Raw genomic sequence first — 20,771 nt, 5'->3', positions numbered from 1 at the left:
GTATAACTGAACTACTGCCTTCCGTCCTTATTCCTTTGAAGCATCAGGTGCTCAGCTCACCTGGTGAGAAAGTGAAACCGCATGCGTTTTCCGCCCCCTCCTCAGATGGGCATATTTAAACAAATCTGGCTGCACAACCTGATTTTTCATACAGCCCACTTGGTTAAAAGCACCCCTAAACCACTATAGTATTCTTAAACATTCCTAACATACCCCTGGAATTAGGGTGTTTTTAGAAGAAATGTCTGAATAAACGTAAATGAACAAACAGCTCCTGTCAGGGGCAAAACATGACTGGCTCTGAGGAGAAACAACAAAGGTCCTTGATTTTGCCCCTCAGGCACAAACACTGACAAAACTAATGGTTCCAGGAAGAAAACAACGACCTGACGACCTGCCAGACATGGCTAACCAACTGTCCAAGCTTCAAGCTTCAGGTCCACAGGGTTTCATAGTCTTTCCCAAAGCAGGCTAACACAGCAGGGAGACAAACACCTTATTTCAAAAGCCTGGAACAGTGAGATACTGTGTAAAGAGAAACTAAACAGAAAATACTCAAGCAACAGGCTACTACCCTCCTTGGCTTGACAGCTACTTGTTATGGTTTTGATAACAGCTACTTGTTTTTTTGTCAGGGGTTTAAGTAAAAGTTCACACTGGAGAAACAGAAATAACTTTTTCAACTCATTCTGCTATCAATGTGGGTTTTTTTTTCTGTAATGTTTTTCAAGGCTAGCATGAGTTTAATATATCTAAATTTGAATCTAAAAACTGGAAATAATTTATTTCAATAAATATGCTTTTAAAAAAAAATCACAAAAGAGCATGCTGATCACAAAACAGAAAGCATTCAAACCCCTGGAAGACTCCAGAGCAGGCTCACCAGTGTTGTAGGCAGTCGGCACCGCAGAGTACACGAGTCCCTGTGGGGGCAAGCTTGGGGTCGTCACAGACACGACCGGGGTGGCAAGAGGCTGAGTGGCTTGAGAACTACTTATCCTTTGGGTATTCTGTGAGAGATCAGAAACAAAAAGCGTTATTAAGTGGTATTTGTTTAGACTTAATATTTTAAAAATAACTTTTAATTTAAAAGTGACATTTTTCACAGTTTTATATGAATATCTTTATTTTCTGAAGCAGCAATGATGCAAAAACCTTAAAAATACTAATGGGAATAGCTATGTAGTTTTAAAGGACATATTTTTACATTAATTATTCATTTTTCCTTTTTTAAAATAGTTTATTAATGTCAGAGACACAGCCTTAAAATAAAACTTACATTATGGGCAATGACACTTCTATGTGTTAGCATAAATGAGGACTTGATACCACTACAAATACTGTCAGGCTATCACAAATGAAATATGTATAGGTTTTAAATACCTGATGATAGCAAAGATCATTTGTGTTTATGGGGATTGTAAGTCTATGAGCATAGACTATTCTTTGCAGCGTTTATGTGTTAACATGGTTTAAAGTCATGGCTTATTGAGTGCAGCTTGTAGTCTTATTTTTTTCCCTCTGATCCTGTGGGTGACCTATTTTTTAACAGATTTAGATATATATCTCTTCACAGTCTCTTGGCTTTCTGAAAGGAAAGACTTTGAGCAGAGAGCTTTTGAAAAAGAGCTGCTGATAGGGCTGTGGATAGAGTGACATGAAATGTTTGCCATATGAATACATCTATGTAGATCCTACCCATGCTGGGAATGACTAGAAGAGTCAACTATTAAATAATCTAGTTAGTTTAAGATAGCCATTTCCTCTATATGTAGGAGTGGGTTAGAACCAGTTTCTCACCTTAGTGGCTTAAGGCAACATTTTTCAAAATCTAGGCTCAGAGGGACAGAACAGACCATGTGTCATTAGCACACAAGGAGGCCAAAGCACAACTCCAACTATTTTTTTTAAATGAAGTGACAGCCTGATAACTGAAATTCAGGGGTCTGAACCATTATCAGTAAAAGTATAAGTCAGTGCCCTTGAGATTAGATAAAGTAAGATTGTGATTCAGTTTTCTCTATCACCATTTTCAGAAGGGTACATCAGATAAAGGTCTTTGGCTAACTCCAGACACTTAAAAAACTGACCATTTGATGAGGATCTGGGCCTAAGTTTATTTCCAGATCTCAGTTCATATTTTCTACTCTAAGTTAGAGGATATCAGAAAGACCATGCAGTATGTGGATGTACTGCTTGAGTTTCTTTTTTTTTTTTTGAGACAGAGTCTTGCTCTGTTGCCTGGGCTAGAGTGCCGTGGCATCAGCCTAGCTCACAGCAATCTCAAACTCCTGGGCTCAAGCGATCCTTCTGCCTCAGCCTCCTGAGTAGCTGGGACTACAGGCATGTGCCACCATGCCCGGCTAATTTTTTCTGTATATTTTTAGTTGTCCAATTAATTTCTTTCTATTTTTAGTAGAGACGGGGTCTTGCTCTTGCTGGTTTCAAATTCCTGACCTTGAGCAATCCACCCGCCTCCTCCCAGAGCGCTAGGAGTATAGGTGTGAGCCACTGCGCCCGGCCCTGCCTGAGATTTTTGTCCTAGATTCACCATTTCCTAAGCACTGAGAAAATCATTTAACCTCTCTAAACCTCTTCACTGCCAAGTAGAGAAGATAGCTATCCTGTCCTGCCTGCCTTGCAATGCTACTGTGAGAATCAAATGAGGTAATATGTTGGAAATGTTTTCGTAACTGAACTACTACACAAATATAAGACAATATTTCTAAATTACTGTCCAAAAAAACCCTGTTGCCAAATTTCTACATAATTGGTGGAAAAAATAGATATTTTTATTCCTTCTGATCCATAGCTATTCTGCTAGAGCTGTCATGAAGCAAAGCTGTTCTAGAACTGCAAGACTTCTAAAGGAATCTCTGTGGCAGGCTCTCAGCAGTACAGGCTGTAGTGCAGGCCCCAGGGCACCTGCCCTGTCTCACTTTGGATCAGAGTCATCCATGATTATATTTTAGAGCTCAAACCAATGTGAACAACTTTCTAACAGATTGTTTCTGATTATATTTTGGTCAAACACACAAAGCTCTGTATTTTGAATTAAGTTTTAGGGAATTGAGCTTATTTTTTAAAGAATTGAATAATATTTAAAGTTCTTAGATGTATTTTTTTCTCAGTAACAAATATTTATTTTTATGATTTCTAGATTTTAAGTCTTCAAAGCCTTGGATATTTATCTGTGAAATTCTGTAATTATAGATGTATTTTGGGGAATGTGGAAAGTCAATGTATGACAACTGGGAATATACTTTAGTCTCGGCATCAAGTAAATAAATTTAATAAATTTTTGAGATAGGGATCTACTTTGGAACTAATTTGTTCTTTCATATTTGGTCTGGAACTTCAAAAGTGAAATCTCTGGGTGAAAGAATTCAGTACGAGATGGTTTTGCCTAGACCCTGACCACTCCATGGCTTCATCTCCGTGCCAATCACTTGGCATGTCTTCAAAGATGAGGGTAACAATGAGACTCCAATAAATTCATCTACTCATCAAAGCTCCTAATCTCAGTGGCACTGAGTTCTACGAGAGTCAGTGACTTTCTGAACCACCAGAGGGCAACATAGCACCAGATAAATCACAGAAGCATTCACAACACCTTCTTAGGGTAAACAGTGAGGTCTAATCTAATTATTTTAGCTTGCATTATAAACTTCCATTTCCTAATCACTGTGGTATCATTAAGTATTTCCTCAGAAGATATTCATAACATGTAATATAACACTGCATTTACAAGCTGACTAGTACATTTCAGTTAACCAATAAAAGACTACATCCAAAACTTTGAGAACAATCACAAAACTAATTAAAGAACAATCCTGTATTTTAAAAAGAGTACAACCCTATTTGAAAAGAAAACAAATTGTGCAAAACACACCAGCATGCATAAACATTTAATAATAAAATGTAAATAAAATCAATGGATGCCTTCCCCCCACCATGCTTTCATGCACTCTTATCCCTTATCCAAACTAAAAATTGAGCACTTTCAAGTTTTTACTCTCCTTAAAGTTCTTTAATTAGCAGCTGACTTTGAATTCATATGATTACTTCTGTGAAGTTTGGGTTTCAGTTCCCAAAGTAATAGCTCAATTACAAGGTATTTTTAGTCAAGTTTATTTTCTAGAGGAAAAGACAACAAAAAACATTTGCTTTGGGGGAAAAAAGATAATAGCTGCTTTTAAGAACAGCATATTGTCTGATAGAAAAGTAAATCTGTACATGTTCAATTACAGACATTCCTTTTAGTAAACAGGGAACCCCCTTGTGGTTCAGACTGTCTCATGCAGGATGAAATAATTCCAACTCTGAAAAAGGTGACCTCACCAAAAATGATGTAATCTTTTTGAAAGAAGGAGAAACAACACAAGATCATGTGTTACAATCTGAGGAACTTCGAGAGTGAAGTCATTCTCTAAAAATATTTTAATAATTTGGAGAGCTATATAAGGTATTTTGTATCTTTTCTTTAAAAAAATCTTTAACAAGTGTCCTATGCTATTACAATGTTCCCTCCAATAAATAAAATGGATCAACATATATAATTTTTTTTTTTGAGACAGAGTCTCGCTTTGTTGCCCAAGCTAGAGTGAGTGCCATGTCGTCAGCCTAGCTCATAGCAACCTCAATCTCCTGGGCTCAAGCAATCCTGTTGCCTCAGCCTCCCAAGTAGCTGGGACTACAGGCATGCACCACCATGCCCAGCTAATTTTTTCTACATATATTAGTTGTCCAATTAATTTCTTTCTATTTATAGTAGAGACGGGATCTCGCTCTTGCTCAGGATGGTTTCGAACTCCTGACCTCAAACCATCCTCCTGCCTCAGCCTCCCAGAGTGCTAGGATTACAGGCGTGAGCCACTGCACCCAGCCAACATATATAATTATAAATACAAAAACGAGAGTCTATAGTTCCAGTAGATTGCATTAGTTACTCTAAGAACTTGAACAGTATTTAATAAAAAGAAAACAGCAAAGGGAACATTGGTTAGATAAAAATGTTTAAAAGAATTAGTACTTTCTACATCTTTTTCAACTTCCTTCAAGCAGAAACCCACACTCACCAACTCCAACTCCTCTTCCTCCGACTGCACTCAGCACATAAGAGGGATAAGAAAGTTACTAAGACCGTTGGTACTCGCAAACAAAATATTTCTTTCGAAAAACATGTTATTCAGACACTAGCAGTTGTTTGGTACTCTGAAGAGATGATTATATATACACAACAGATAGAAATATAAATTACTTATTGTCTCAATATTTGTAGTTGATTTTTCAAAAGACTGAAAGATTCTTCTAAATTCTCTAGGGCCAGATTTAAAGACATCCTCCTGCCCCCTTCAACTCAATCTGCTCTTACACTGGCCTCTCCTATACACAGGCATGCCACTGTGACAATATATAAGAGGTTCTCATCATGATACCAGTCTATATTTAGAACCTTGAGAATACTAGCTCTGTACTTATATCTTAATCCTCCTATTGCTACCCCACCTTGTTACAAATACCCATTTATATCCTGGTAGCTTCTGTGCTTCTTGGCATGCAGAAATTGCTGTATGCTTTATCTCCCACAGTAGCTAGCACATGTTATGAAACAATAGGAACTCAAACACTTGTTAATAATATAAAGGTTTTATATATATTTATCATTTGCAAATATAGTTTTCATATGAATAAATAATTTCAATGAAGAAAATAAGACTGGAGAAGAAATGAACTGATGTATGGAAGTCATGTATAAAACATATTTCCCCTTTTTAAAAAAATATTTAGAAATTAATATGCTACAAATAATCAAATTAGTTTTGTTTTTTAATTTTACTTGAATAAGCTAAACTCCTCAATCTGTGAAAAGTGTCGTTAGAAGCACCACTGAGGCCTCAATCTGGAAGCAGGTTTCTCTGCAAATGAATGGTATAAAGTAGGAATGTGGCTGATTATTTACTCTGAAAAACAATCACTTGGCCTACAACTGCCATCTCAAATGTGGGTAAAATGCTGTTTTGTTGCAGGTATCTTTACATACCTCCAAATACAAGACACACATTAAAATACTATAAAATACTATGTGGATGTGTGTACACAGGTGTGTATATAATATATAGTTTGCACTTCAACCTATAGGGATGAAGATGCATATAGTTCATATGACAAATTTTCAGTTTTCCATGGAGAGTCTTCATGATCTCTTAAAAAAGACAATTTTAATAAGCAATTGCTAAATGCCTAAATACAGTATATCTTTAAAACTTTGCAGTTTGCTAATAGTTCTTATAAACATATTGCTATGCTTTAAGTGAAACTTCTGTAGTTTTTTATTTTTGAAAGACAGTAGCAAGATTATATAGCCAGCTACTGAAAGGAGAGCCAAGTGACCAGACTAAATGCCATTTTTTTCTTAGCTCCTTTTTGGGGTATATTTCTTTGTTATGTATGTAAATTTTCATTCTAAAATAATTTTAGACTTAATTTTGTGAAGAGTGCTTCCTCACACATTTCCCCCAGCTTCCCTCAATGTTAATATCCCAAAGAAACACAATGCGATTGTCAAAACTAATAAAAATAACAGCACTAATTAAAGCTTTGGACTTCCCTTGGATTTCACCAGTCTTTCCACTGATGTTCTTTTTCTGACCCAGGATGAGATCCTGGATGCCACATGCCTTTAGCTGTCATGTCTCCTTAATCTCCTCCGGTCTGTGACAGCTCTTCACTCTTTCCTTGTTTTTCACGAACTTTTTAAGGGCTCTGATCAGGTACCTTGTAGAATGTCCCTCAATATGGGTTTGTCTATTCATAGTTAGATAGAAGGCATGGATTTTTGAAAGAATGCTACAGAAGTGATGTGACTTTCTTGGCATACCATATCAGAAGGTATATGTCAGCTTCATGTCTCTTCACGGTGATGTTAACCATAATCCTCTAGTTAAGGTAGTGTTTTCCAGAATTCTCCACCATAAAATCACTATTTTCTCCTTTAAGTGACAAATATTTGGAAAGAGACAATTTATGTAAATTGTCTGTAAACTATGTAAATATTGTGTCTTTCCTTAAACTTTCGCCATTTATTTTAGCATTTACCAACTGACTTTGTCCTGCAACAATTACTACCAGACTGTGGTGTTCTAATGGTGATTTACTATTTCTCTCATTCTTTCTATATTTATTAGTTAGAATCCTTCTCTAAGGAAGAATTATCCCTTTTCCCCTTATTTACTCAATAATTTATTTATATCAGTAATGGACTCAATATTTATTCATTCCTTGGATTATAATCCAATACTACTGTTATTTATTTTGTTATCCAAATTGTTCCAGTTTTGGCCATTGGGAGCTCTTTTGAAACGCTGGCTCCTGTGACCTATGATATGTACTTCCTTATCCTCTGATACCTCTGGACATTTCATATTTCCCTGCCCCAGCTCTACAATATATTGAAATGGTATACCATTTCTCCAGGCAGCCCTGGTTCCTTATGTTAGAAAATGCTATTTAGAAAATGAGATCTGAGCACTAAATATGCTCAGTTACTGGGTGTTGTTGCTTCAAGGTCTTCTCAAACACAGCTAGGAAATATATGATGCATACTAATTCATGTGTACATACATTTATATTTTTGTATTTATCAACCTGTATATATGTATTAAAAAAAAAAGCTCACACTGAAACCTCCAACTACAACCCAGAAACACAGTGCTCATTCTAGGCCCCCTGTCCTATTCCCTTGCTTATTGGTAATTTTATTCCAACCATAAGAAACTGGGCTCTCTTTATCTACAATGGATTCACTTCATTGTTCAACCTTTGTGTGTTTGTGTGTGAGAAACAAATTTACCATCTAGAGTATAGTGATTTGGTCTCTAAGCTTACAGTATCCAGACAAAATGGTTTGCAAAGTTATTTAGACCAGTTCCTTTCTCCGTGACCCCTTCTATAGCAGTGTGTAACATATTTGTAGTAGTTACGCTGACGGTCTGCATTCTATCTTGGACTCCCCTGGAACCTTGGCTTTTGTTTGTTAATCACATTTGATAAAAATCACTTTTTGTAATACACACAGTTCTATGGGTTTTAACAAATGCAGACTCAGGTATCTAACAACACAGTATAACACAAAATAGTTTCATCACTTCAAAAATTCCCTCACACTATCCCTTTGTAGTCAATCCCTCTTCCCCACTCCCAACCTGTGGCAACCAGTGAGCTTGTTTGCATTTCCCAGAATGAAATATAAATGGAATCACACACTATGCAGCCTTTTAGATCTGGCTTCTTTCACTTAGCAAAATTCATTTAAGATTTATTTATATCGTTGTGTGAATAAATAGTTCATCCTTTTTGTCACTGAGTAGCATTTCTTTATTTAGATGCACCAGTGTGTATACCCATTCATTTGTTGAAGGACATCTAGGTTTATATTTTCTGTTTTTCACAGTTATGAAGATACAGGTTATTGCATAAGCATAGTTTTCTATTCATGTGGATAAATACTCTAGGAGACAGTTGAGCTGTATAGCAAGTGTATATTTAACTTCATAAGAAGTCAAAACTTTTTCCACAGTGACTGTACCATTTGCTTTCCAAGCAGGAACAGATTAGGGTTGTTTTTGCTCTGTATCCGCAACAGCATTTCCATCTTTGGCTGATTTAGTTTTTATTTATTTTAGCCGTTCTACTAGGTTTGTAGTTATATCTCCCTGTGGTTTTAATTTTCATTTCCCTAATGCCTAATGAAATTAAGCATATTCTCATATGCTTGTTTGCCATCCATGTATCTCCTTTTCAAAGTTTTGGTTTAGATCTTGTGTCCAATTTTAAAACCGAGTTGTAAGTTTTCTAATTGTTGGGCTTTTAGAGTTCTTATATATTCTGGATATAGATCCTTTATTAGGTATGTGATTTACAAATACTTTCTCCTAAATCAGAGGTTGTCCTTTTGTTCTTTGAACAGTGCCTTTTATAGAGCAAACAAATGTCAACAAACTTCAATATATCAATTTTTTCTTTACAGGTCACGCTTTTGGAGTTTATAGTTTTCTCCTCTAAATTTCGGGTTCATGTTTTAAATTTGCAACAATGATCCGTTTTGAGTTAAATTTTGTAAAAGGTCTCAGTTATGTATCAAGTGGGGTTTTGTTTGTTTTGCGGATCAATGTTGAATTCTGTAACAACTCACTGAATTGCCTTACTATTTATACCTTTGCCAAAATCCAGCTGAATATATGTGTATGGGTCTACTTTCTGGGCTGTACTGTCCATTGATCTATGTGCACATCCTTTTGCCAATACCACACATTCCAGATTACTAAAGCTTTACAGTAGATCTTAAGACCAGGTACTATGAGTCTTCTTATTTTCTTCTTTCTTACAATCATTTTGGCTATTGTAGTTTCTTTGTCTTTATAGATATATTTTAGAATCAGCTTATTGATATCTACAAAAAAGCTTTCTGTGATTTTGATTGGAATTGTGTTTGATCTACCAGTTATCAACTGACACAACTTGACACAAATGTCAACCTGGTAAGAAGTAACACCTTTGTTTTCGTTTTTGGAGACAGAGCCTCACTCTGTTACTTTGGCTAGAGTGCAGTGGCACAATCATAGCCCACTGCAATCTCAAATTCCTGGGCTCAAGTGATCCTCCTGGCTCAGCCTCCTGAGTAGTTGGGACTATAGGCACATACCACAACACCCTACTAATTTATTATTATTGTTATTTTTTTTCTTTTGAGACAGAGTCTCGCTTTGTTGCCCAGGCTAGAGTGAGTGGCATGGCGTCAGCCTAGCTCACAGCAACCTCAATCTCCTGGGCTCAAGCGATCCTACTGCCTCAGCCTCCCGAGTAGCTGGGACTACAGGCATGCGCCACCATGCCCGGCTAATTTTTTCTATATATATTAATTGGCCAATTAATTTCTTTCTATTTTATAGTAGAGAAGGGGTCTCACTCTTGCTCAGGCTGGTTTTGAACTCCTGACCTCGAGCAATCCTCCTGCCTCAGCCTCCCAGAGTGCTAGGATTACAGGTGTGAGCCACTACGCCTGGCCTAATTTATTATTTTTAGAGATGGAGTCGTGCTATGTTGCCCAGGCCAGTCTCAAATTCCTGCCTCAAATCATCCCTCCCACCTTGGCCTCCCAAAGTGCTAGGATTTTAGGCATGAGCCACCATACAAGGCCAGAAGTGACACCTTGACAATACCGAGTCTTCAAAAATGCATTAACATGATGTATCTCTCTATTCATCCAAGTCTTCTTTGATTTCTTTCATCAGTGTTTTGTAGTTTTCAGCATACAGATCATGCACATATTTTGTTACATTTGTACCGAGGTGTTTCTTCTTTTTCCTTTTTATGGGGTGCCATTATGTTTGTTTTGTTTTGTTTTTTTTTAATTTCAAATTCCAGCTGTTCATTGCTGACATAATATACACAACTTTTACATATTGACTTTGCACCCTACAACCTTGCTAAAACTCACTGATTAGTCAGGAGTTCTTTCAGTAGCTTCTTTATACTTTTCAAAATAGAAAATTTTATCTTCTGTAGATACAGTTTAATTTTTCTCTTCCCAATATGTATTCATTTTTAGTTTTCTTGTCTAACTACTTGTGACAACTTACAGTACAATGCTGAATATGAATGGTGAGAAAAAAACATCTTTGCCTAGTTCCCAATATTAGAAGACTGAATGCATTCCCTTTATTGTATTAGCCGTAATGTTTTTGTAGATGTTCTTTATTAGGTTAAATTCTCTTCTATTCCTAATTTGAAGAGGAGTGTTTTTCTTTGTTTTTTTTTAAATCAAGAATAAATGTTGAATTCTGTTAACATGATGAATTATACTGATGCATTTTCAAATGCAGACTCAGCTTTGCATTCCTGGGATAAAACCTATTTGGTCTGGGCATATTACCCTTTTTATATATTGTTAAACTTACTAATATTGTACTGAGGATTTTTGTGTCTCTAGACATGAGGGATATTAGTTTGTAGTTTTTTCTTTTGTATTGCCTTGTTTTAGTTTTGCATGAGGGTAATGCTGGTCTAAAAAATGAGTTGGGAAGTGTTCTCTTTTTTTCTGAAAGAGATTGTATAGAATTTGTCATTTCTTCCTTACATGTTTGGTAGAATTTGCCAGTGAAACCATCAGGGTCTGAAACTTTCTTTTGTAGAAGGTTTTTAAACTAGCAATTCAATTTTTTAAATAGATAATTACTATTCAGGTTAACTATTTCTTTTTCAATGAGTTTAATAATTCTTTGGTAATTTGTATCTTTCAAGGAATTTATCCATCTCATCTAAGCTATCAAATCTATAGGAATAGAATTGCTTATCATACTCTTATTATCTTTTAGTACCTTCTGGGTGACATACTCTTTCACATTCTTGACATTGATAACTTGGTTCTTCTCTTTTTCTTTAGTCAGCTTGGCCAGAGGTTTATCAATTTTATTGATCCTTTAAAAAAGCCAGTTCTGGTTTTGTTTTTTGTGGTTTTTTGTTTTAAATTCTATTAATTTCTGCTCTTTACCTTTTCCTTTCTTCTACTTGCTCTGGGTTAAATTTGTTGTTTTTTTTTCTTGAGTTTCTTAAGGTAAAAGCTTAGATTTCTGAATTGGAACCTTTCTTTTTTTCTCATATAGGCATTTATTGCTATAAATCTCCCCTCAGCACTACCCTACCTGATCCCCCAAAATTCTGATGATGCATTTTCATTTTCATTCAGCTATATGTATTTTAAAACTTTCCTTGAGATTTCCTCTTTGGCCTACAAGTTATTTAAAAGTTTGTTGTTTAATTTCTAAATATATGAAGATTTTCCTGTTGTTTTGTGTTACTGGTTTCTAGTTTGATTTTATCATGGTCTGAAGATATAACATGTATGATTTCAATTCTTTGAAATTTGCTTAGGTTTGTTTTATGGCATAGGATATGGTCTACCTTGGTGAATGTTGCATGTGCACTTAAGAAAAATGTGTGTTCTGCCCTTATTGAGCGAAGTCTTCTATAAACATCCCGTAGGTTAGGTTGGCTGGATATCAGATCATCTAGATACTGATTTTTCTGCCTACTTTTTCTATTGATTACTGAGAGAGGGGTGTTAAAGTCTCCAATTACAATTGTGGATTTTTTGACTTCACCTTTTAGTTCTACCAGTTTTTGCTTTGTGTTATTTTAAAAGTCTGCTGGTAGGTGCATATACCTTAGTTATTTCTCAGAAGATGGACTATATCATGTCCCTCTTTATCCCTGATAATATTCCTTGTTGTCAAGTCTATATTGTCTGAAATGAGTATGTCTGCTTTAGCTTTCTTTTGGTTATTATTTACATGGTATTATTTTTCTCCATCATTTTATCTATGTCTTTATATTTAAAGTGGGTTTCTTATAGACAGCATATTGTTTGGTCTTGCTTTTTTAAAAAGAATCAGAAAATTTTATCTTTTAACTGATGTGTTCTAACCACATTCAATGTAATTAGTTATATGGTTGGATTAAAATCTACCATCTTGCTATTTTTTATGTGTTTCACCTGTCATTTTTCTCTTTTCTCCCACTTCTTGGGCTGTTAGAGTGTTTTTTTATAATTCTATTTTATCTCCTCTATTGACTTGCTATTTATACCTCTTTCAAAATTTTTTCTGTAGTTGCACTACAGTTTATAATACACATCTTTAGTACCCAGAGTTAACCTTCCAATATTATGTCATGTACAGAATAAGGATCTACAACAGTATACTTCTAATTCCTCCCTCCCTTCCTTCCTTTGTTGTTATATATTTTATTTTTTACATTTGCTATAGACACAAAATACATTGCTACTATTTTTGTTTTATACAGGGAGCTATCTTTTGGAGCAATTAAAAAGAAGAAAACATCCAGATCTTGTTTTCTGATAGCATTCTCCAATAAAAGAAATCCAAGTTCCTTGTAGAAATGCCTGCTTCTAGGACTGAAGCAGGAAATATACCGCCTGCAGCATACTATAGAGCCAGAAAATGAAAAAGCAATACCCTCCACACACACCCAAACCTATCTTTCCTCCAAAGATAAGAGTACGTCAAAGGGACACAGAAACCAAGTGAATAGCCCTCAAAAGCTAAAGTTGGAACAATATTAGCAACAGAAAAAAGTGATACTACCTTATAACCCAAAGTATTAAAATCAATGTCCATTAGGCCTGCAATATTTAACATAAAAAAAAAAATCAATGCCCAATGAGTTCCTAAATAAAAGACGATAAATTTCCTTCTGCAGAATAACTTCCAATAATTCATGAGGGTATTTTTCCCCTAAGAAGGTAGAGACTTAACTTCCTTAGGTGTGGGCTATGTATAGTGATTTCCTTCCAAAGACTGCAGTATAGAGAAGGGAGAAAAGAGTAACTTTACAGAGAAGAAACCTGTGAAACACTACATCAGCCAGGGGACCAAGTTAACAGCAGCAGGAGTCATGCTGATACAGGCTGAGCAACCCAATCCAAAAATCTGAAATCTGAAATGCTCCAAAATCCAAAACCTTTTAAGTGCCAATGCAAATATCTCCCAAAAAAAAAAAAAAAAAAAAATCTGAAACACTTCTGGTCCCAAGCATTTTGAATAAGAGATACTCAACCTATAGTATGTACCCTTGATACGATGTGATGAAAATGGCACCTTAATTCAATGGCCTTCCTCCCTCAAACAATCCCAGTCTTATCATGAGATAAATGTCAGACAAATCCCAACTAAGGGACATTTTACAAAATACGACCATTACTCCGCAAAACTGACAAGATCATTAAAGCAAGCAAAGTCTTAGAAACTTTCAATAAGGAGACTGATTACTGATTGTAAAGACGTATCCTCTATTAGATCCCAAAACAGAAAAAGATGTGAGGTTAAAAACTAAGTAAATGTGAATAAAGTATGAACTTCAGTTAATAGTAATGTATCAAGATTGGTTCAATAGTTGTAACAAATGTAGCATATTAACATAAGATTTTAATAAAAGAAAAAATTGTGTGGGGAGTATATGGCAACTTTCAGTACTATCTTTATACTCTTTTTATAAATCTAAAACTGTTCTAAAAGTTTTATAAAATGTAGGGCGAATGGATTTTTTCTTCATTTACTGCACTTCCACTGTTCATTTCTTTGTGAAGACTCAAGTTTTTGCTGTAATCATATTCCCTCTGCTGAAGAGAAAAGCTTCCTTTAACATTTCTTGTACAGTAGGTCTACTGGCAAGTCCCATGATTTTTGTTTGAGAAAGTCTTTATTTCTCCTTCATTTCTGAAAGATATTTTTGCTGGGTATAAAATTCTAGATTGAGAATTTTGGTGTTTTTTTTTTTAATTTCTGCATGTTAGATATGTTACTCCATTATATTCTTGCTTGCATAGTTTGTGAAGAAAATTATGGTATTAATTCCTGTTTTTGTTCTTTTGTATGTAATATATACCTTTTCTCTGGCTGTCTTTAAGATTTTTCTCTTTGTCTTTGCTTTTAGCAATCTGTGTGTGTGAGTGTGTATGTGTATTGGTGGTAGTATTTATCTTATTTGGTGTTCGTTATTATATCTTAAAATTTTCTCTCTTTTTGGAATTCCAATTACAAACATGTAACACCATTTGATAAAGGCCCACAGCTCTTGGATGCTTTGTACTGCTTTTTCTTTTGTTTGTCTTGTTTTCACTCTTTTCTCTCCTTGTATTTCAGTTTGGGTAATTCCTACTGACTTACAGACCTACAGGTCTTTCCTCCTGCTAGGCTGTTAGTGCAAGGCTTGAGTCTTACTGTTGCTATGGTTACCCTTAGTGTGCCTACCACAGGCTTCAAATCCTTCTGGTGGTGGGGAGTGGTGGGTCAGGTTTTCTCTCCCAGTGAGTGCTCCACTCTGTGTGCTGTGCCTTAGAGGTTTCCTGCCACTCCTGAGGCCTTCTCAAGTCATCCTGCCACTCTCCTGGCATTGCTCTGTACCCAGCATGTCCTTCCTGCTCCTTTACCATGGGTTGAGATATTTTTCCTTTTCCATTTCTCCAAATAAAATGGAATTTCCTCAGTACCCTAAGAGTGACAATATTCACTCTCATCTCCTCACAGATTAAGGCTTTTCTTCCACAGAAGAGAAAGGAGACAAAGATCCAGGCAAAACTTTTTGCCCCTACTGCAGTGGCTACTCTTCCCTTCTCCTAGTTGTGTACCACAAGGGAGACTTTTTCAGGACATTTTCCAATCTTTTCTGTGAATACCCAGTAGGGTTCATGGAGAAAAAGCCTGCAAGAGAACACAGACTTACCTTGTTTTACACTGCGGTCTCCCCCAAAGGTTCACACAGTCCTACAGTGCATACTTGGACTCTAGCAATTCACTAATTGCCTAGGGTACTCTTATTAGCCTGTGTCTTGCCCAGTGCTCAAATGTTGTCTCTCCCTGCAGTATCTTTCTCTCCCTAGCATCTAGGCCAGCTGGTTACCCTGAAATCTTAGCACTGCAATGGGTTGAAGGAAAATTTGTTGCATGTCCAAGTTTTTTTCACCGCAAGGTTGGGAATGACACAGTTTCTAGTTTTCTGCATCTCCAAATGAAAAAAGTACTTCTTTGTTTTTTGACCCATGTATAAGACTTAAGAGATTTGGTCCTAGCTGTATTATGTAATATCTTGGAAAAATAATAACATTTAGCTCAGTTTCCTCACCTCTACCATGCCACAATCACAGTTTAATTAAGAAACAAATGAGACAATGCATATATGATGATGTTTGGAAACTATAAAGCATTATACAAAAATGTAGAATTATCTAAGCCTGACAGCATCACTTTCACTTAGCAAAACATCAAATGGTGAATTTAGCAGTTGCATAGTAGAAAGAACCTGGTAAATCACCTAGTCATAGTCAAACAGTTGCTAAACTAAGAATGGTCTTAAACTTGATTATATATTCCAATATTTTTCTAAAAGAGGCTAAGGGAAATAAACATATTCTCCTGCTCTTCATAAACACAAACTTAGGACTTAAAAAAGCAAATGTGGCTAGAAGGCTAAAGACACTGCAAGGGCATGGAGGATATCTACATTCTTTAGAGTTAAATAGAAAGGTTATTTGAGAAGGAATAAAGAAAGAAAATGATTTAGAGAATAACTCATTCAAGTTTGTGTGCATTCTTCCCTATTCTACAATAGTTCTCTGTGGTAAATAGAATTTTCTAACAAATAATTTAGTGCTTCTCTCACTGAAAAGCATGTATAATAGATTATTAAAAGTATACAGAGAATACATAAGTCATGTTAAATTTATGAATTTGGGAATGAGTCTCTAAGCCAAGATTCTAGCCTGGTAAAATTAAAATTAAACACAATAATCTCCCAGCTTTAATTTTAAATAATCATTAAGCGGATTTTCTATTTTTCCATAATCTGATTTTTTGTGTATTTAAAATAGACTTGTCTCTTCAAATGCTAATTTTGAATACAAATATTCATCAGGAAAAGGTGTGGATTCTATGGAGGTACAGAAAATTCTAAAGTAAGATATACACTATGTATAAAACACGTGTTTTAAAGAATGAGACTGAAGAAAGGTTCAACTTACCAGTGGGGGCATCATGCCCTTACTTGAAGGGGGGATAACAACTCGAAGATCTGGTTTTCGACTGTTCATTCCAAGATTACCACCACCTGGCGGAGGGGGAGACTTTGTAGGCATGACTTTGCCTAAACTATTTGCACCAGTAGTTCCAATCAAATTTGGAGAAGCTCTTGAGTTTACAAATCCATTCCCTGGAAAACAGAAATGCCATCCATTAACATGAAAAGAGTCGTTAAAATACTTTGGCACAAATACGAAGTTTTCCTCAGATCTAGTTGCAAATGTATTTTATAACAAAACTCACTGCAGGTTGAGCATCCCTTATCCAAAATGCCTGTAACCAGAGTGTTTCCAATTTTGGATTTTTTAAGATTTTGGAATATTTGCATTGTGTACTTACAGGTTGAGCATCCCAAATCCAAAATGCTCCAATGAGCATTTCCTTTGAGTGTCATGTCAGTGCTCGAAAAGTTTCAGATTTTGAAGCATTCTATATTTGGGATTTGGGAGGCTAAATCTGTAGTAACTAACCTGTATCTTTGGATATTTAAAAATAAGCAAAGAGAGTCAACCAAAGTCTGAAATGCATATAAAGCTTAAGACTAATGCCACTTGCTTTCTAGGATTACTGCTTGGACCTGCTGAGAGATACTTAAAACACAACACATATTACTAACAGGGCACCTCATACTAGGGACCAAAATAATGGAGATATTTAAAAAAAATGCCCAAGACTAGCCTATTCATTCATTTTTGTGACAGTAAAGTCATTGCTACTACTAGGTTCTGAATACTGATCTAGTTATCAGGGCAATTCTTTAACTGCAGTTTTTTCAGCACTAAGCTCTAAGGCCTTATTTTCACCAAGTACTTCTTCCTTATGGCTCTATTTCTACCTGCTCTGTTTCTTTAGCTTCCATCAAGATCCTTATTAAATATTTACAGTTTATCTGACTTTAATTATCTTATTCCTCCTTTTTATCTTTCTTTAACAGAACCATACATCTCTTTTTAGATGAAATAAGGAAATAGGCACAATGGGTATATGTTCTGTGGATACAGTACTTTTGGGCAGCAGTTGACATATAAAATGAGATCATCCCTGTTTTCATGAATATAGTAGTCATTCTAGTCATTCTTGTGTGCAGCAGCCATGCGGACTAGGTGGGGCTGACCCCACTTCAAGCCCCACCCCTTGCCAAAAACTGGGTTAGTGACAGGCATGTGACTCAGGCCCAAGCAATGAGTATAAAAGCATTTTCCCTCCTCACATTGTTTAGATGCAAGACTAACCAATCAGAAACTAGGTTAAAAAAAAAGTTGTTCAATGGTTGCAAGGAGGGCTTCCACATTCCCCCAAATGTGACTGAGGAAGTATTTTATTCTTAAGTAATTTTGAGACTTGCAAGAAAGCCAGAATGAGAAAAAACCTTATACAGAAAGAACAGCAAGGAAATCAAGTAAAAACCCTGATTAAACCATGCTTGCAGTTTGTGCCACTTCTGGATCTTTGCAGTTACGTATAAATTAATAAATCCCCTATAGTATTTATACCTGAAGTGGTTTTGCTGGTTGCAACTGATAATATCCTTAAAAATAGCTACTATGCACCAGTTCAACAGTGGTGATAATGACACAAATAAAAAATTATTAAGTACACAGGAAGATATTAAATATAATGTTCATTTATAGAGACTGCATATGGTACTTCAATTTCTAAGTAAACTGCAAATAAAGCAGAGAAGAATAGAAAAATATTAGCTATAAGAATATCTTGTGAAAATTTAATTACTAAATCTAAGTGTTAACTACCATTAAAAACGTATTCTACTATTCCATATTTTTAAAAAAAACCCACCAATTTTATTATCAAAACATAAGAAACTTCAGGATTACAATGTGTAAAATTTTCTTTCAGTAACAAATGGAGACTTAATGCCTAGAATATTGTACTACTATTCTATGTTGAATAGTCCCTAGTATCTATGTCTATTATAGTAAGTACACAGATGGCAATTTAAAAACATCTTAAACCTGTTGGCTTAAGAATGCCATTCCTAGTGTTTATTATAAAACTGATAAAAAACAAAATATTCAGAATAGTGAACTAGAAATTCCTGAAAAGCTGAATAAGCCTCTTGAATTTTCTGGGTGGGACTCAGCATTCATATGTCATTAATAGTAACAACTACCTAAAATCAGATAACAACAAAAAACTACTTTACTGTTTGGAAATCCAAAAAAATTTAAACATCTAGTATGTGTACAGCACTGTGCAGTTAGGAGGGTACAGGAAGGGAGACCAGAAAACCTCTACATGGTCTTCAAGTAGCTTTTCATCTAGTTAGCAAGAGCAGGAACATATCACACAGGCATGAATATGCCAAAATTATACTTAAATATGGGCAAAACCAACAGAACTAAGGGTAACCGCACAAAATTTATAATGAAAGAGAAAGCACTGACCACAGGCAGGTGGGTTTAATTAGGGAGGCCTCTGTGGGATTAACTACTGAGCAGTTTGAAAGGGTAGAAGAAGAACATAAGAAAACAGAAGGCAGGCACTACAGATAAATGTGAGAAAAATGATAGGCTAAAGCATGAATGAATAAGGTGTAAGTAAGGAACGGCAGGGTAGATAAAAGTCTGGAGAATCCAGGCTCCAGGGACCATCAGAAGGAAAAGGTAGTTGTATTTTTCCTGCTCCTTTCCTTCTGTTATAAAGCAAAAAGGAACTTGAGAATCCACCAAAAATAAGTAGACACTAGATGAGATATTGCATATGTATACAAACATCCCTATATTGTATTGTATTTTTTTGAGACAAGGTCTCACTCTGTCACACAGTCCGGAGTGCAGTGGCATGTCATAGAATACTACAACTTCAAACTCCTAGGCTCAAGTGATCCTCCTGCCTCAGCCTCTTGAGTAGCTGGGACTATAGGTGTGCAACACCATGCCTGGCTTATTTTTTTATTTTTTGTAGTGATGGCGTCTGCCTATGTTACTCAGACTGGTCTCAAACTCCTGGCCTCAAGCATTCCTTCCATCTTGCCCTCTCAGAGTGCTGGGATTACAGGCAAGAGCCATCACACCCAGCCCATACCCCTATACTAATACACATGCAAGGACTCACCAAAACTGAGTGACTGCTGTGTGCTTAACACAGGCCTAGAATTTGTCCTAATAATCTCACTCTGAGAAGGCTATATTCTGAAAAGTGAAATGATTTGCCCCAAAGAACTGCACTGAATTAATGACAAAAATACAATGGTATATTGTACATTATTTACACTTTAAGAGACTTTGTATTGGTTTATCAGATCATATTAATTCTGTAAACATTTCTTGAATGGAACAGAATGATTATTTAAAATCCATATAATACTTGGCAGTTTATAAAGTACTTTCAGGAACATTATATAATGAATAACATCAACTAATATACGAATTCTCAAATTAAAAAAATATGACTAGGAGGAGATGGATTAAGAGAGTTCATAAAGAAAACCTGCTAAAATGGATGCTTCATATGTCTATCCATAATACTTATATTTAAAGTCTGAAAAAGATATGTTACTTAAGTGAGTTTTTTATGAGAAACTAAAAATTAATGTGAAACAATCAACTGGTGGAACCTCACTACTACATATTCAAGTTTGGTATCTGAAAACCAAGAGACAAAAAAGAGGTGAGGGGTGGTATGGGCCTGTTATCTCTCCAGCAGTTGTCATTCAGAATTTCAGGGTTCCAGAGGATCCCTCCCTACTCTTACCCAATTCCTGTTCCTTTCTCTGAAACTTTTACCATGTGACCTACTGGCTTTAAATCATTTGTGTGATTTAATTTTGCTGTGGGGACTGAAATTTCAGTTACTCTTATGAGGCTACTTCCTGCATTCTGTTTCTCTTATCTTGAAGGGGTATGTATTAAATCTGGGCTATATCTCCTTTCCATATACCATACAGTAATTTCCTGTATTCTGTTAAGCTTCAGAAGGCAATGCTGTGTAAAAAAACAACCACTTCACTGGGCTATTCCCTATGGACAGAAGTAATTGCTAAGCCAGACATCTGGAGGATACAAAATGTTTATCAAATTATTTAATTCAAAAATAGGGAGGTTTAAAAGAAACTTCATATTGCATAGCAATACCAAAATGTTAATTAACAATGCTTTT

General features: G+C 35.6%; 1 protein-coding gene across 17 annotated transcripts in view; it reads right to left on the bottom strand.

Moving 5' to 3' along the window:
* The window catches only part of MEF2A (myocyte enhancer factor 2A), a 140,483-nt gene that overhangs the window by 8,667 nt on the left and 111,045 nt on the right, over nucleotides 1-20,771 (bottom strand). For 10 of the 17 annotated variants that reach the window (XM_076004809.1, XM_076004805.1, XM_076004804.1 and 7 more), the window contains 3 exons: nucleotides 16,595-16,782; nucleotides 5,079-5,102; nucleotides 884-1,010 (listed from right to left, as the gene is read on the bottom strand). In XM_076004809.1, the coding sequence (XP_075860924.1) occupies nucleotides 884-1,010; nucleotides 5,079-5,102; nucleotides 16,595-16,782 (339 nt within the window). The remainder of the gene's footprint in view (nucleotides 1-883; nucleotides 1,011-5,078; nucleotides 5,103-16,594; nucleotides 16,783-20,771) is intronic. The other 7 variants (XM_076004810.1, XM_012764552.2, XM_076004807.1 and 4 more) reach the window with 1 other exon arrangement.

The sequence above is a fragment of the Microcebus murinus genome, chromosome 7, assembly GCF_040939455.1.
Source record: "Microcebus murinus isolate Inina chromosome 7, M.murinus_Inina_mat1.0, whole genome shotgun sequence".
NCBI lineage: Eukaryota > Metazoa > Chordata > Mammalia > Primates > Cheirogaleidae > Microcebus > Microcebus murinus.
This window is presented reverse-complemented; position numbering and strand designations above follow the sequence as displayed.